Below are 18,204 nucleotides of genomic sequence, written 5' to 3'. Positions count from 1 at the left end.
CTCTCCTTTGAATATATATCCACAGGTGGAATTGCTGGATTATATGTAGACCTTTTTAAAATTTTTGATGTACTTCCATATTGCTTTACATTCCTACCAACTATTTACAATGTCTCCCTTTTCTCCACATCCTCTGCAACATTTGTTACCTCCTGTCTTATTCATGACAGCCATTCTAACAGGAGTGAGGTGATATCTCAGTGGTTTCTAGTTGGGTTTCTCTAATGATTAGTTTACTTAACAGTGAGAGAAGCAAATCTTGCCATTTGTGACTAGAGTGATGGACTTTGAGTACATTGTGCCATGTGAGATCTTCTAGAGAGAGACCCATACTGTATGATATCACTTATAAGTGGAATCTTGAAAAAACTCAACTCATAAAAACGGATACAATTGTGAGTACAAGGGGCTGTGAATTAGCAAAATGGAGGAGATATTTCTTAGTAGATAAATACCTTCTGAAGATCTCATGCACAAGGTAGTGATCATAAACAAAAATATTGTATTCAAAACATCAAACTTGTTAAGAGATTGGTCCTTAATATTCCCAAAAAGAAAATATAATCATATGACATAAGAGAGCGCTAGCTACCACTACAATGATATTACAATATGTGAGTGTATGAAGTCAACATGTTGTGTACCTTAAGCTTAGAAAACATTAAATATCAACTATATTTGAATAGTAAAGGAGAATGGATACTCTGGTATTAACTTTATCTAACTAAATATACTTTGCTAAAACAAACGTAATTTCTTCTCATTTTTAATTCATGTCGTCTTGACAGGGTATAGAAGATGAAACAGCAAAACTACTACTTGATTCTGCTGACCAAATCATCATGCTCCTCCTCAATGGCTCAGTCTTTATGCCCTCTGTACTAACACTCATTGGGATTCCTGGTCTACAGTCAGTGCAGTGTTGGATTGGGATCCCATTCTGTGTCATGTATGTCATCGCTGTGATTGGGAATTCCCTAATCTTGGGTATCATCAGATATGAACGCAGCCTCCATAAGCCCATGTACATATTTTTGGCCATGCTGGGGGCCACAGACATTGCACTTAGCACCTGTATTCTTCCCAAAATGTTAGGCATCTTCTGGTTTCATTTGCCAGAGATTTCCTTTGCAGCCTGCCTGCTACAAATGTGGCTTATCCATTCGTTCCAGGCAATCGAATCAGGCATCCTACTGGCAATGGCTCTAGATCGCTATGTGGCCATCTGTGACCCCTTGAGACACACCACCATCTTCTCCCAGCAACTTTTGACTCACATTGGAGTTGGGGTGACACTCCGGGCTGCCATTCTTACAGCACCATCCATTATGCTCATCAAATGTCGTCTGAAACTCTACCGAACTACGGTCATCTCTCACTCTTACTGTGAGCACATGGCCGTTGTGAAGCTAGCTATTGAAGACGTCCGAATCAACAAGATATATGGTCTATTTGTTGCCTTCAGTATCTTAGGTTTTGACATAATCTTCATCACCTTGTCTTATGTTCAAATCTTTCTCACTGTGTTTCAATTGCCCCAGAAGGAGGCACGATTCAAGGCCTTTAATACCTGCATTGCCCACATCTGTGTCTTCCTCCAGTTCTACCTCCTTGCTTTCTTCTCTTTCTTCACACATCGGTTTGGTTCTCACATACCACCATATGTTCATATCCTCCTATCAAACCTTTACCTGTTAGTCCCACCTTTTCTGAACCCCATTGTCTATGGTGTGAAGACCAAACAAATTTGTGACCATGTCCTGAAAATGTTTTTCTCCAAAAAACATCTGGATCATTAGTGGATCTTTCTACAGATATTTTAGTTTGATTCAAAGTAGCAACATCAGTATAGTAAACATTTTATCTTCTAGAAATATCTATGTTCAAAAAGTATTTAAATGCTCCAAAATATGAGGTGTTCGGCAACCATATTATACTTAATAAAAATGATTTGCAATTCATGTTAGAACCAACTTATCTTATGATGAGATTTCAAATTTTTTCTCTTATTCCTGTGGGGTTTTTTCCTGTTGTTTACTCCTAGAGCTTCCCTTCTGGCAACACTTAGACCTACATAAAAACAAATTGCAGAAAATAGCACAATTACAGGTAACTTCCAAGACTGTGTCTCATATCAATATTCTAAAACTGGTAACCTAACCCATAACTATAGTTCTAGATATATATCATTTTGTAATATTTTTTTGCATCCATATCTTGACAAATTTGGAATTACCCGCTATGTTTGTCTACACTGTCTGCAATACTGATAAATAAAGAAATAATGTAAAAGAGTGATAATAATATGAGCAACTCCAAAACTATATGGACATAGAATACAAACAGTGATAAATTTGTATAGGAAAAAAATACACTAAAAAGATTTATAGAAAAGTTAAGCACATTCACCACTGTGTTTTTGTTTGTTTTTAAAAACAGTTTATTGAAGTATAATCCACATATAATAAACTTTCACATACATAAAGTATAAAACTTGGTAAATTTTGGCATATACACATGTATGAATCCATCACTACAATTAAGAAAATGAACTTAACCATCATTCCCAAAATTTTCCTTATGCTCCCCTGTGACCAATCCCTCCTGACACTCCTCACACCCCTGGCAGACCCCTAGGAACCATTGCTGTATTTTTTTCACTATGGAGTAGTTTGTATTCCCAAGAAGTTTAAAAAGTTGACTCATACAGTGCATAACCCTTTTTGGTCTGTCTTCTTTAACTCACTAATACCCTATTTTCAGAAATGAAACTGTGATCAATACCTACATAGAATCAATTCTTCTAGAGGCACACATATTAACAATTTTACCCAGAGTTTCACCCAAATTGAAAAATCATTCAACGACTGCATGTAGTAATTGCCTACTGCAAGTATCTTCAGTAGAAGACCTGTATCTTCTTTATATCTGTAGCAACAATACATAGGGCAATCAATGCCTGAGACTTCTTAGAACCTCGGTAGATTGAATAATGAACAATTTAAACATTTCCCGGGTGTGGATCAATGGTTCAAAAGGACCCAATCTAGAGGCTTAATGTAATATGCAAAATCATTGTACGGAATATCTGCACAGAAGTGAGTTTATTCTGATATTCATGAGATAAACTAATAAGATAAACTTGAATGGATCTTTATGTAATGCTGAAATAAAGTATGAGCCAAACACAAAACTGGCATATGAGAAACTGACTCCCAAAATAGTGACTTCATATCTTTACTCTTTGGTGCTCCCGTGTCTACACACTTTCAACCTCTTTCAGAATGCTTCATCAACACGTTATCTGGTTTAATTTTCTTCATTCTACCTTCAAGATGGAACCAATAAGATGATTATTAAAAAGAAATGAGTTGGGGGGGTGGTTGGGTGGCTCATTTGGTTAAGCATTCAACTCTCAATTTCAGCTCAGGTCATGATCTCAGAATTGTGACATTGAGCCCACGTCAGACTCCATGCCAGCATGGAGCCTGCTTAAGATTCTATCTCTCCCTCTCCCTCTGTGCTTCCCCCTGCTTGTACACTCTCTCTCTCTCTCAAAAAAAAAAAAAAAGCAGGCAAGAAAAGAAAAGAAAACAAAATAAATGAGTAGACAGAGAGAACTTCTCAATCACCAATTACAGACTTATACAAAGTCAAATGAAGAAATAACTCAAAAAACATACAATTACAAAACTGGATGGGACATTAGCGTTCAACAGGCAAAGGTAGAGGATATTCTTGGAAATTCATGTTGAATCAAATAAGTAAGTGTGAGTCATAATATTCTTAATGTTTAATAAAATTTATGTTAACATGAAATATATAAAATAAGAAATGGCAAATACCATGACAGAAGGAATAAAACACACTTGTTCACATCAGACAGGCAAAAAGAGATGCTTAATGCCATAATAAGCACTTAAGTAACTCATTTTAATCCTGTATTAGAGCATTAGTTATTTCAGGAAATTGCATCCTATTATGGCATTATTGTGGAATTATTGTGGAATAATTGATGAGGACGTTATCCCTCAAAGAGGATAAAATGACAAATATATGAATTTTTGAGAGATTATATACAAAAAGGATAAAGAAAGAGGATAACTATGTGATATTTCTGAAAAAGAAATAAAAACTAATAGAATACGATGATAATATCATTATGATTAAGACTTTGTGTACAATGCTGAATAAAGCTATTGACAGTGGGCACCCTGTCATGTGTCTCAATCTAATGGAGAAATTTTAGTTTAACGGTCTTCAATACAGTATGAACTATAAGTATTTCATGGTACATTTAATTAGGTTAATGAGTTCTCTATTATTCCTATTTTGAGGAGGGTTTTATTTTGCATGTATATTCACTATTTTAATGTGCTTTCTCTGCAGCTATTGAAATGATATCATGACTTATTTATTTTGTTTACATGGGGAGTTATATTGACTGATTTTCCTTTTTGTTGTTTATCTAATATTTAATTGACACATACAATTATAACAACAAACATAACATGTGCATATTTTGATTTAGAGGAAAACAGCTGACTGCCGACCAGCTCAAAATTCAGCTGGGGAGGGAAGGAGAGAAAGGCTGAGGGGAGACCAGCTCAGCTCCCTGGAGCATCAGGTGGTGTGTGCCTGGCAGGGCAAGGGTGGTGCCAAGTCCCATAGTTCACACCCGAAGTCACTTAAGAGCTGTGATTTTATTCTTATTTTGCAGATGATGGAAATGAGGCTCAGAAGAGTTAAAATAAGTGTCCAGAAGCACAAATAGGCCGAATTTGGGTCCTGGCTAAGAAGGGGCAAAGCTGTTTCCTTCCCAAAGTTGGCTCTTTCTCACCACATGCTGCTCAAATGACCTGCCAGGATTATGTCATGTACATTTTGCCTCTGGCATTTCATTTCTAATTGGAAATGAATTTCATTTCATTTCTAATTGGAATTGGTGCAGGAATGTCTGCACCAGTTAGCACATGGTTCAGACTCCAAGCAAAGGTAATAATGATAGGTATTTGATCCTCTCAGGACATGAGAGCCCTATATTTTAGTGGTATCTAAATCTCCTTTTGCTATCCCTAGAGATGGTTTTTCAGAGCACAATGCCATCCCTCCTGCTGTCTTTGTTGAACGAACCCCAGTCCATTTATTGAGAGAACTTCCATGTGAAGCACGATAGCTTGGTCCAACTGATTTCAGGTATGCTCCCAGTCCTCACATGGATCTGTTTGGTATTTTGGGTGCCTTTTAGTCCTGTTCCCAGACCACACTTGTCCCATGCTGCACGTTTGGGAATATATCACCTTCTGAAGTTAGTATAAAGAAGATGCGACCCCAAAGTGGTGCTGCATGCAGTCACTGAGGAGCTGCTTCACTCCAAAGTTTGAGATTCCCTTTAACTGAGGGTTCCAGATAATTAGATGCAGATGCCAGGGTAACAGGCGACTGCATGTACCAGCGCATGGGTTGAGATATATGTCACACTGACATATGCCTGATCTATGATGCAAGGAATGAGGGACTTACTCCAAAAGGCTTGAAATGAGAGCAAGAAGGGATTGCTTTCAGTTAGAGATGAACACAAAAATGGCACAGCCCAGGAATCAGACAGGTGAACAAGAGAGTTTACTATACAATAAGCTCCTTACAGCTTCCAAACTTCCTCCCTACAAATTCCAAACACTATCCTCCCTGGGACCACTGAACTGAGTCTGGAAATCCTTTGAATCTCCATGGGATGGCCAAGAGTAAATAAGTGAAATAAATAAGAGGAGGCTATACTTTCTTTTGTTTCCAATTTCCTTTCCTCAAAAACCATGGGTAAAGCTGGCCACTCCGCTCAGGCAAGAAGTGGAGTCCTGTGCTAAGCAGTCCTCATTTTGTGTTCCATTTCTCTGCCATCCAGGTGAGCACAAGGAATCCCAGTCTCTGGTAGTTTGAAACACAAGTGCACTGTTTGTTTGACCAAAAGAAGATACTTCAACATTGCCCTCTCCTGGCTGCACTAAATAGATCCATCTCCTGGGACTTGACTAAGAAGTTAGTCTTGAGAAATGGCAACTGTTCTCCTCCTCCTTTACCATAGGGAGTAAAAAATATCTTAGTATTTGCAAGAAGCTTATGAAGTTTGGTCATCAGGGAAAATTATGGTAGAGAACAGAAATATTCCACTGCTGGGACCAGCAAAGAGCAACTTCTCTTGCTCCAGTCACTTCCCACTGCTGCTTCTGGATACTAAGTAAGTGGGTAGTTAGGAATGAGTACGAGCTTAACTGGGGATGAAATTACACGTCTTGAAGTATGAGTACAAGTACAGTCAATGAATCTAGACTCCACTTGCAACACTACAAACCATGAAAGTAGAGAGTGCAAATATGTTTTTGATAGAGAATGACTTTGAAGTTTTAGGAACCACAATACAAGAACAGTCATGATAAAAATGAGAATCTGCTTGAGGAAATTGGGAGGTGGAGGAAGTTAGCAGCATGCTACCAGACAAGATGGCTAGACCAACAGATGTTTTACTAGAAGGAGAGCGGATCATGAGTTATTTGAATGTTGTGCTGTTACATCTGAAGATATAACAGGGGGACAGTGGTCATAGGGAATGAGTTTCTCCTATATGAGGAGGTCTTTTTGAAAGTGAGCGTTGCACAGTAGATAGACGGGCATGAAAAGGCCTCAGCACACATATTGTCAGCTGCCTGGACCCCCCTGGTTTTGGGGGGTGATGTTGTAGAATAATCTCTAAATCATTCCAAGTTTAAAATTTCTGAGGAGAAATTAGTTGTTGGGGACCAGGGAAGAACTCAGATTATGTGTGGAGGCGACAACTTGTGCAAGTCATTGTCTAAGTCAGGCAATTAGTTGCCTGATTTAGATTGAGGAAACTAATCACTGAAGCCACCTTTCTACTCACACTTTAAACAATAAAATTCATCCATGCATAATCCTGTCAGCCCCACAAATGAACTATGGGTCGTTGCTGGTATACAGTCACTGGGAAGTGTGAAGTGTTCCCAGCAACAGTCTTTCTACCGCAATGAGAATTCTGTTTTGGAGGCTTCTCTTTCTGTCTCTGCTGCCTCTCAAGGCACTGCCACCTGAATGTACCTATGTGTTTGTCAATCATTTCCCTTGGAATCTCTGGGATAATTCTCAAAGAGCCCCACCCCCTCATATTTGTCTTGTGTCAGCTTCTGTGGAAGGTAAAATATTAGAACTTTCTCTTCCCTTAAATGGTAAGCAGCCCCAATTCATATACAAGGATTGTGTCTGCCAACATTGCCTCCGTATGGACACCTGGGCTCCCAAACTTGTTCGCTCAACCTTACCTCACATCACCTCAGCATCTTGCACATTGCTGTCATGGTGAGACAGCCAAGGTTTCTCTTTTACAGCAGGTAATCTTTAACCCTTTTAATTTTATTTATATAGTGAAACTGTCCTTCCTCTCTAATATGTGGAAGAAAGAGTGTGAAGAGCTGTGGGTGCTTATCTAACTACAGGGTTCATATTTAACACTTGTGTCCTGAATCAGAATTGCCACTGACAGTTATGCAGCTGCCAATGTCTGTCTGGATGGAGTCTGAGTTCCACAGCAATGTCATATTGACAAATTCTTCAGTGACAAGGAAGCTTAAGGTGAGGAGAGGTCATTTTATTAACGGAGTCACAGCCTTGGAAACAGACCTGCAATCAAAGAAGTGCTGGTATGTTCTGCAGAAATACCCAGCTTTGCTAGTCTAAAGTGAATGGAGGAATGAGAGGAGAGAGAAAACAAGAGAAAAGTCAGGCTCAAGGCACACGGATTTTGATGTTTCTCTGTCTCAAGTTATCGTTTCAATTTTTTTTTTCTAATTTCCATGACAAAGTTAGAAGGAATCAAAGATGGAGTGGGGGAGGAAGGAGAACACCACTAAGCAGCCTGATCACGTTGACCCCATCATAGGCATGGTGTGCAAATACTCAGTTTTCACATTGTGGATATCACTGCGCATGGGTGGATGATGTTGCTGAGTGAACCTTTCCTTCGAAATTTTCTCATTCATTTAAAAATGATAAATAAGCTGATGTAGTTGTTTCTCCTATTTTTCTCATTCAGTAATTCTGTAACTGGATGAGAATAAGACATATCAGAGAACACAGCATCATAGTTTGGCAAACTTTTCCCCTTTGCTAAGGAGACCTCTGAATAACCATGCCTATTGCAAATGGCACCATGTTCATACCCTCTGTGCTGACTTTCATTGGGATCCCTGGTCTGGAAACTATTCAGTGTTGGATTGGGATTCCATTCTGTGTTATGTACATCATTGCTTTGGTGGGAAATTCTCTGCTTTTGATCATCATCAAATCTGAACCCAGTCTCCATGAACCTATGTATTTCTTTCTGGCCATGTTGGGAGCCACAGACATTGTACTTAGCACCAGCATTGTCCCCAAGATGCTTGGAATTTTTTGGTTCCACTTGCCAGAGATCTATTTTGATGCTTGCCTCTTTCAGATGTGGCTTATCCACACATTTCAAGGTATTGAATCGGGAGTCCTTTTGGCTATGGCTCTGGACCGCTATGTAGCAATCTGTTATCCACTGAGGCATGCTATCATATTCACTCGACAACTGGTCACACATATTGGAATTGGAGTGACCTTGCGGCCTGCCCTTTTGGTAATCCCATGCCTCTTGCTCATAAAGTGTCGTCTGAAACTTTACCGAACCAAGTTAATATCCCACACTTACTGTGAACACATGGCCCTTGTGAAGCTTGCCACTGAAGACGTTTCCATCAGTAAATTCTACGGTCTCCTTGGAGCTTTTGTTGTTGGTGGCCTGGACTTCCTTTTAATCACCCTCTCCTATGTACAAATATTTATCACTGTCTTTCACCTGTCCCAGAAAGGGGCACGTCTTAAGGCCTTTAATACATGTATTCCCCACATATGTATCTTCTTCCAATTCTATCTCCTTGCCTTTTTTTCCTTTTTCACTCACAGATCTGGATCTTCTATTCCATCATATGTCCATATCACCTTGTCTAACCTTTACCTACTGGTTCCACCTTTCCTCAATCCCTTTGTATATGGGGTGAAGACCAAACACATTCGAGATAAGGCGGTAAAGATGTTGTGTTCCAAAGACCAGGCATGACGTTTGATGGAAATATTTCCTCCTATGGATTTAATGGCTCACCTAATGGGCCCATATGATCTGAAAGTCCAGTCAATAGTTTGGAGTATCATCATGTTTTATGAATAAATTAATAAACATATAAATGATTATGTTAAAAATCCCATAGGATATTGACTTGGAGTTACAAGGAAATTAGAAGAAATTGAGGAAAATAGAAGATCAGATGAGATACTGGAAAACTAAATGCTTGGCTATAGGAAAAGTCAGAATGCATGATTTTCCTTACCACCTGAAGCTGGTCTGTGTGGAATATACAAATCAAAGATCCTTCTGCAGGTTGTAGTGGAACATACTGATTCTTTTGTACTTAGAGCTCCAAGATCAGATTCTTTTATATAATATACAAGTCCCACTACATTCTTTCTCCAACTATTCTAAAATCTTCTTTAGCGTTTACTTTGTCCAGTAAAAATTTATCCCTTGAATATTTCTTCCTTATATATAACCTGAACTTTGTTTGAAATAAGTATCTATAAATATCTCCTTCTTCACAAAGCCTATCCTCATCAAGTAATTCATGCTATAATCAACTTGGTGCTTCTCATGACATCAAATATGTTTGCTCCAACAAATCTAGGACTAAGGCCATGCTTACACCATGGCTTATATTTATTGTTTTTAAGTGTTCATTTAATTTCTCACTTGAATAAAAGCAACGTGAGAAATGCTCTGGCATTTGGTGATTTATTTTTTCAGTAACGTGAAGACAAGTTTTAGATTTAGATTACAGACAACGTTATTCTAAACCTCTTTTCAATTATTTTCCCGATTCAATCAACAGTAACCCTTTGGCCTAAAAAACCTGGACAGAAATTCTGGAGGCTAGGATTCTCACGATATTTGTTTTCCAAAGTATGTTTTTCTTTTTATAAAGCAAAGTACATTTTATTCTGCATTAAGATGCCCATACACTAATAGTATTTCATAGAGAAACTGCATTTTGCAAGTCCATCATAAATGAGGGCAGGTAGTCAAATATTTGTCAAGAATATCTTATACAAAAAGCAGATTTCAATTTGGTAGAGAAACAACTGCTGAAGAAGTTGGTTACGTGACTGAGTTCTGGAGTCAAAATGACCTTGTTCGAAACTCTTATTTTGCCAGTTCCTAACTACAGGCGTTGGAGTACAATTTACTATCACACTTTCAGCTGCCTAAAGTATAAATAAGGAAGAATAACATACATTTATTGGGAACTAGAGACATGATTGTCACTGTAATTTAATGGATACGTTTATGTAAGTCCCTTCACATGGGGTTTGGGAACTGGTAGGTACTCAGTAGAGATTATTCTGGTTATCATGCTTATCTTCATTTTCCTTGTGAGAATCTGCATCATTCTTCTTGCGCTTGAGCTGAAATACTGAGCCACTGTTTTGAAACAGTTGTTAATATAACACTAAAATTAATGTAAACATACAAATTAAAACTTTATGTATGACCCAATCTGTCACTTTTTGTTCACCTGTACCTGTTGATCGAAGCGTTACTTGTACCTATATCTATTCCCATATTTATGGATCTATATCCATATATCTGTATTTATATATGTGTGTGTGATCAAGTTTATTAATTTTATGTGATTCTATCCTTAGATTTATTTGCTTGTGTTTTCAGTTTTTGATAGAAGAGCGTTAAAATGTTCCATTATGAATGTGGATTAGTCTGTTTCCCTTGTTACAGCTGCTGATGTCTTTGATTTGTGTACTTTTAAGCTATGGGTAAGTAGGCACTTCCATTTATTGATGCATGAAGATTTTAAAGAGATCTTCCTTGTTGATTGACCTTTTTATCACCGTGAAACACTTCCTTTCCCTAATACGGCACTAAAGTCTCATGTTTGTTATTTTCTACTAACCTCTCATTTAGCTCAGTAATCCTGTCTTCTGCTCTTTGATTCAGCTTTCCTGAATTATCAGGTTTAACTCCTGTGCTTTAGCATTTTCTAATATGCATCTGATTCATTCTCTCTCTCTCTTTATTTTAAATTTCTGGTATATTCTAATTTTCTGGTAAAAATTTTCAACTCTTCATTTTTAAGGATTAATAAATTATTTATCATTGGTTCTTCTATTTCCTTGCACATATTAAGCATTGTTACCTTAAAAATCCTTGACTGCTATTTACAATAAATACAGCTGTGGAGGGGTCCGTTTCTACTGTTTTTCTCCTTGTTCAAGAACTCATGTTCTTCTCTCTTGCCATGTCTACCAGTTTCTCACTGGGTGTTTGACATTATATATAAAAATCATGAAAGCCAGGTAAAGTGATATTTTCTTCCAGGGATAATGCACAGTCTTGCTCTGTGGTAAGCCCCATATAGGATCTTTACCTTGAGCTAATCAAAATTTGGACTGAGTGGAAGCTGGTTGTACCACTGTATTAGCTGGTTTCACTTTTGCACCTAAGGCTTGGCCTGTTCAGGCTTTCAACTGTGAGCTAGGGTGCAATCCACACCTTGCACTGTAATCTTTGTGCGCCAAGGAAGACAAGAGTACCGAAAACAGCTCTGTCTTGTTCAAATGTTCCCTGCCCACTCTTTTGGCTTTCCAGTCCCATGCAGTTTCAGAGTTTAGCAAATATCTTGTCTGAAACCTAACACATTGCCAGTCTCAGGTCTCTGTTCCTCCATTGTCACCTGGAGAGAGATCCTTTGGTTTTCTACTTTTTTCTTTTAGGCTCTGCCAGAATTCCAAAAATCTGTTTTCTGACCCTCAAAACTGGCTGTATGCCAGGAGAATCGTCCTTTTTGACCAGACATAGCAGATGGCTCTTGGCAGATGTGGCTTCAGAAAGAGCTCTCTCTGTCCTCAGAAAGACTCCTCTCTGAAATTCTATTTCTTCAAGATGTCTCTGATGCATTTTAATTTCTTTTTACGTACTTTATTTACTTGTTCATCGAGTGAAATGTTGCCTTTAAATTCTTCTTCTTGCTCCTCTTGAGCTGAATAATAATTTAGATTTTATTTTACACAAAATATGTTTTACTTACCTTATTTTTCCTTTTTTAATACCTTTTTTGGTATGCTTAGAAAACTTTGCCAATCACAAAATTTATGTATGGCTTTTAATATAAACAAAATTGTTTGTGATGCCTACGTGTATGAAAATTTAGTGGACAAGTTAAACTTATACCATACCCCATGAAAAATCCCTATAGTTCTCTCCTTGGATAAACATATATGTTTTAAATTGAAACAATACCATTAATTGTATAAAACTCAAACAATTTAAAATGTTTTTTTCGTCCTTTATCCCTACTCTCTCATTAGAGTTAGTTAGTAAGTATGATATTCAGGTTTTTTTATACTAGAATATATGTAGAATTATTTTAAATAAAAATTAGATTATATCAAGAATATTTTTCTGCATAGTTTTTCAGCTACTTATGAATAACACAGATAACTTTTAAAATCACAATTTTTGGACTTTTTCTATTTTTAAAATGCCAATGACGTTGAATGTTATAGAAGTACTACAATTCAATTAATATTTCTCTCTAAATGAATATTTTTGAAGCATATTAATGATGTAATGAACCTTTGCATGCATGTATGTATTTTCATAGCTGTGTAAGCAATTTTGGTGTATATATTAATAAACATAGAATTACAGTATAAATATATATATGGTCTATTTTTATTATTTGCTGCAGTTATGTTCTGTAAAGTCACTGAGTTCTGAACCATTTCTCTTTAGGAGAACCACAAGCATCAAGTTGCTTTGAGCACATTTTCAATAACCATTTAATACGTAATCTGTGTGTGTGTGTTTCAATTTAAAGACACATTTTAATATATATCAAACACATTCAATACACATTTCTTATAAATAATACATTTCATGTGGCATTTCCCTGTAATAAACATTAACCAAGAAGGATTTCACCCTTTCTGGCCTTGGATAATGGATCTGTAGATTCCTTTGGATTTCATACTTGCAACAGTGCCATCCACTACATTTTATTTAATTGATCATAATACCATGAATTCACAAACTTAGTCAACTTTCCATTCTCTCCATAGTTTTCATCACACACTCTAGACGTTGCCCTAGCAATTGGAAGAGCAACCTCATGCACAGATTGGTAAAACTCCTCTTCCTTTTTCTGGATGTTCAGTATTTTTGATTCATTAACATTGAGCTCACAGGCAACTATAACTTCTGCCTACAGGGAGCTTACCTGACACACTGTCACCTCCGTAAGATGGATCACAGCCTTGGGTTTAGGAACACTGGATGCACTTCAGTAGGATGCTTGGGGGCCATTTTCACCATCACCACCACCAACAAAAAGGAGTAAAATAGAGCATTAAATAGACCACAAAAATGTATACTCATTTATTCGTACTAGAGATGAAACAAGAAGGCAGAGCTTAAGCCTGTTCAACCTCAGCTGAGGACATGTGTGTTAGGCAACTCAAATTTTTTGCTGCCTGGCATATGTCCACTAATGGTGACAACACTGGGGGCATTGATTCTGGGGTTTCAAATATATTTGAACAAGTAGATGAATTCCCAAATATAGAATCTGTAAATAATAAGTATCACCTGAATATACACACACACACACACATATATATATATATATATATAAAGGCAAACATACATATGTTGATATATATCCACATACACAAATATAATGCATTAATAGCTAACTTCTAATTCTGTTATCATTTTAGGTACAACTTAATAAAATACAGTATAAATATGTAAGCACGGAATTTTAACTCTGACCTTATGAAATGCTTATTGAAACTTTTTCCTATTCACTATTATTCACTTGGGGTAATTATAGTCTATCATATTTCTGCTAAGTTTTTAGAGTTAAGACACTGAAATTTTATAGAAGACTATAGGAAAACTTCTTTTCTTAGACATATTCATGGGGAAAAATAAAAGCTCAACTTATGCAAAATGTAAAGTTCACCAAACCCATTTTATTGTCATGTTAAGGGGATAATATTATTTCCCTTGGACAACTCAAATTATTCTTACTCCAAAATCTGACTTCTAATATGCATACAAATTAAAAAAATATATTTTTGGTTTTTTTGTGGGGGGGAGGGGCAGAGAGAAGACAGAGAATCCAAAGTGGTCTCTGAGCTGACAGCAGAGACCCTGATATGGGGCTCGAACTCTTGAACCAGGGGCTCATAACCTGAGTCAAAGTCGGATGCTTAAACAACTAGGTCACCTATGCGCCCCCCAAAATTTTGTTTAATGTAAACCTTAATGCATATATACTAGGGATCACTTATATTTTCATCATCAATCAATATTATAATATTGATTATATTTAATATAATAATGTGAAGGTTCCTCTCCATCCTTTTTCTCAAATTCCCCCTAACAAAGAGGAGAAATAAGTTCTGTTATTTCCCACTATAACTAGAACAGGTCAATTACCAATGTTTGGCCAGAAGTTTCTTTCAGAAATGAGCTACACATAGAGAAATAGGACTGATAGGAGAGGCAGGCATTCTGAAATAAAGTACCATCACAGAGAGCCTAACAGAAAGGAGCCATCAGGGAAAAGTAGTCTGACATGGACAGAGATGTTTAGATAGACTGAGATATAGAGATGTGTGGGCTTTACACAGTGACAGTTCTCAAAGGCAAGAGTAACAAACATCAATGTGATATCTTTTAATCTAAAAAGCATATAACTTTTCTAATAAAACACTAAAAGATAAATTAAAGGTAACAAACCAAACGTTAGTTTTCAAAATTGATTTTTTTCTCTGTTTGTGAGAATATCGATGATGGAACTTCATACACCTGAAGATGTATGTGCAACGATATGCTTCCTCCCATCTCTGTAGCCTAACTGTAATTAGTCTCTGCTAATAACTCTGCTGTCCCAGTCATGGCTTGATATAGCTGTGATGAGGAGACAATATTTAAAGAAATTTGAAAAACAATCTTGAGACTGATACTATGGGATTCTTTTTTTTTTTTTTTTACTTTTTGATTTTTAATTTGGGAGGAGGTCAAGGTTTTTTAAAAAGCAAGAAACAACAAAAAATAACAATATCTGCATTTTGTTATTGACTTGAATTTCCTAATTTTATCCATGAAGAGGGTGAGACATAGAAATGGGATATACAGGAGTACCTGGGTGGCTCAGTTGGATGAGCGTCTGACTTCGGCTCAGATCATGATCTAATGGTTGAGAGTTCGAGCCCCGCGTCAGGCTCTGTGCTGACAGCTTTGAGCCTAGAGCCTGTTTCGGATTCTGTGTCTCCCTCTCTCTCTGCCCTTCCCCCACTCAATGCTATCTCTCACTCTGTGTCAAAAATAAACACAAACATTATTTAAAAAATGGGGTATACATTCAAAATATTCTCACAACCATAACTCTATCCCCAGTTTAGGTGCAGATGTTTTACTTAATATATATGTGCCTTCGCATCCTACCTTAAAGATAAAGAGGTTGATCTGTCTTTAAAATTTCATGTACACTGACACCAAGATTAAAGTCAATTGACAACTCTCATGAGTATTGTAAACTATATAGAATTGGGGGTACATCGTAGACTATGTAGAGATATGATAGCTGATTCAGTCACTATTCACCAAATCCTTTACATTAAACTGTGTAATCTAATCTACCAATCCTGCATTCTATTAGGTGAGACAGAACAGGCTTTCTAGGCACTTTTGCTTAAACATATATAGAAGAGGTGTGAATGATCTTACAGGGACCTAGGGAAGGCTGCCCTGAAGTATGCCACAATACCATAAAGATTATGCTGAATTAAACTTATTTAAGAAAAAGCCAGTGCAAGACTACTGACTCTTTGTCTCCAGAAAGCAGGAAGCACATCTCCCATGTGAAAGGTACCTTCTCTGCATCAAGAGGTAAAGAGACATCCTTATCATCAGAGATAGGGAATCAGGGCCAAAGTAGCCTATGTAAATAAATCTTGTAATTTTTACAGATTTATTACCCCAGCCCAAATTCTAGTCCCCATTTAGAATTCTTTACCAATGGAAGCTCCTGAGCATAAGTTTTCTTTGTCCCGTCAATTCCTCACAGATGGATGTTTGTCGAAAATGTATAAAAACTTCATGTCTTGGTCATTTCCTTTGGTCTTAATTTTACTATGGACCTCTGTGTCCATTAATTAAATTTTGTTTTTTTCTCCTGTTAATCTGTCTCATGCCAATGTAATTATTAGACTAATTTAGAAGAACCTTGAAGGGTAGAGTAAAATTTTCCTTCTCAACAAACTCAACAGAGTCAACTTGTGACACATGGGAATAATATGTAAAGGCTACTTGTCCTATACAAGTAAACGTACTGATATACCAGTTCTATGAAAAATAAAATCACATGCTGAACTAGAATTCAAAAAGCATGGATGGTACGGTAAACTTAGTAACTACCCAGGCAAGTGCTCACTGATACACTGGGGAACACAAGTCGGTGTAGTTAACGTTATACTTAATTTTAAAATTAGGAAATGAGATCAGTAACACTTTCTCTGCTTATTTATCCGGCTCTGGAAAACTAAATTAAGAAATGACTATAAATATGCCTTTAATCTGTTAAATATTACATATACATTTATTATTTCTGCTACACATCATTATCAGTCATTCCTCTTGCAAATACGACCTTCCCTTCCTTAGAACACACTAACTTCTAGTACTCAGTTTTGTTTAGTGAACCATCTCTGGATCCTGCTACGTATTTGTTGGGTTTTGACACTGTAGATGATAGGGTTCATCAAGGGTGGGAAAAGGATATAGATATTGCCCATGAGGACGTGGACCACAGGAGAGAGGTGCTTTCCAAAGCGGTGCACCATAGTCAAACCAATAATTGGGATATAGAAAACCAGAACAGCACAGATGTGGGAGACACAGGTCTTCAAGGACTTGAGCCGCTCGTCCCGGGATGCAATAGTCAAGACTGAATGCAGGATCGAGATGTAGGAGATGAGAATGAGCACCGAATCCAACAAGAGTGTGCAGATCACCAGGGCTAAGGCATAGAAGCTGTTGAAGTGGATGTCGGAGCAGGCAAGCCGAAGTAAGTCTTGGTGCAGGCAGAAGGAATGGGAGAGGATATGAGGATGGCAGTAATCGAAGAACTTTAGGCGGACAATGGGAGCGGTAATGAACAGGAAACTCCTCCCTAAAATGGCCACACCAATGGTGATGATTCTCATATTGGTGAGGATGGATGTATATCTCAGAGGATTGCAGATGGCAGTAAAGCGATCAAAGGCCATGGCAAGAAGGACTCCAGACTCTGTGAGGGACAGACCATGGATGAAGTAAGTTTGGGCAATGCAGGCATCCAGGCTGACTTCCCTGCTCAAGCCCCACAAGATCCCAAGCACTGTGTGCACTGTGGACAGCCCCATGCACAGGTCAGTGAGGGCCAACATGGCCAGGAAGTAGAACATGGGCTCATGTAGGCTGGGCTCCGTCCGGATCACATGCAGCACCAGGCAATTCCCTAAGAGTACCATAGCATAGATACAGGAGAAAGGAATGGAGAGCCAAGGATATTCCCGTTCCAGGCCAGGGAAACCCGTAAGGAAAAAGGTGGAGTTACTGATTTTGGAATCAGGTTGAACAGACATGGATCTCTAAAGATGGGTACCTCTCAGAAAAAAAATATACCAAACAGCTTATTAAGAATCATATGTGTTTTCCATCGCCTTAATATAGAGTTTGAAGTAACATCTGTAAAAGGAATGATTGCACTTAGCACAAGAACTCACTACACGTAATACCAATGCTTGTATTCTATAAGAAGCTTCATTTGCTCTGAAACAGAGACTATGTCTCCATATGAAACCTTCTTATTCGTTCACTGACCACATCAGAGGAATTGTGTCCATATCCATAATCTCACTGTCACTTTCTACCTCAGTGCTTCACGCACTACAAATAACAGAGAAAATACCCGACTTGTGAAGGTATTATAATGAAGTTTAAGTACACCAAATAGAAAAGGAAAACACATTCGAGTGTTTGCCTTTAAAACTTCGTGA

At 37.6% G+C, this 18,204-nt stretch overlaps 3 protein-coding genes across 3 annotated transcripts; 2 read left to right on the top strand and 1 right to left on the bottom strand.

Annotated features, from left to right (window-relative positions):
* Positions 1-842: 842 nt before the first annotated feature.
* On the top strand, positions 843-1,799 carry LOC122484263 (olfactory receptor 52A5-like). The gene has a single exon (XM_043582251.1). The coding sequence runs from the start codon at positions 843-845 to the stop codon at positions 1,797-1,799; it is 957 nt and encodes a 318-aa protein (XP_043438186.1).
* A 6,398-nt stretch (positions 1,800-8,197) lies between these two features.
* LOC122482560 (olfactory receptor 52A5-like) lies at positions 8,198-9,148 on the top strand. Its single transcript, XM_043578869.1, has one exon. The coding sequence runs from the start codon at positions 8,198-8,200 to the stop codon at positions 9,146-9,148; it is 951 nt and encodes a 316-aa protein (XP_043434804.1).
* Positions 9,149-16,848: 7,700 nt separating this feature from the next.
* LOC122482559 (olfactory receptor 51V1-like) lies at positions 16,849-17,790 on the bottom strand. Its single transcript, XM_043578868.1, has one exon. It carries the CDS (start codon positions 17,788-17,790, stop codon positions 16,849-16,851), a length of 942 nt encoding a protein of 313 aa, XP_043434803.1.
* Between the last annotated feature and the right edge of the window lie 414 nt (positions 17,791-18,204).

Source organism: Prionailurus bengalensis, chromosome D1 (genome assembly GCF_016509475.1).
Source record: "Prionailurus bengalensis isolate Pbe53 chromosome D1, Fcat_Pben_1.1_paternal_pri, whole genome shotgun sequence".
NCBI classification, from domain to species: domain Eukaryota; kingdom Metazoa; phylum Chordata; class Mammalia; order Carnivora; family Felidae; genus Prionailurus; species Prionailurus bengalensis.
The sequence above is the reverse complement of the archived record's forward strand: the minus strand, read 5'-3'. Positions and strand labels throughout refer to the sequence as shown.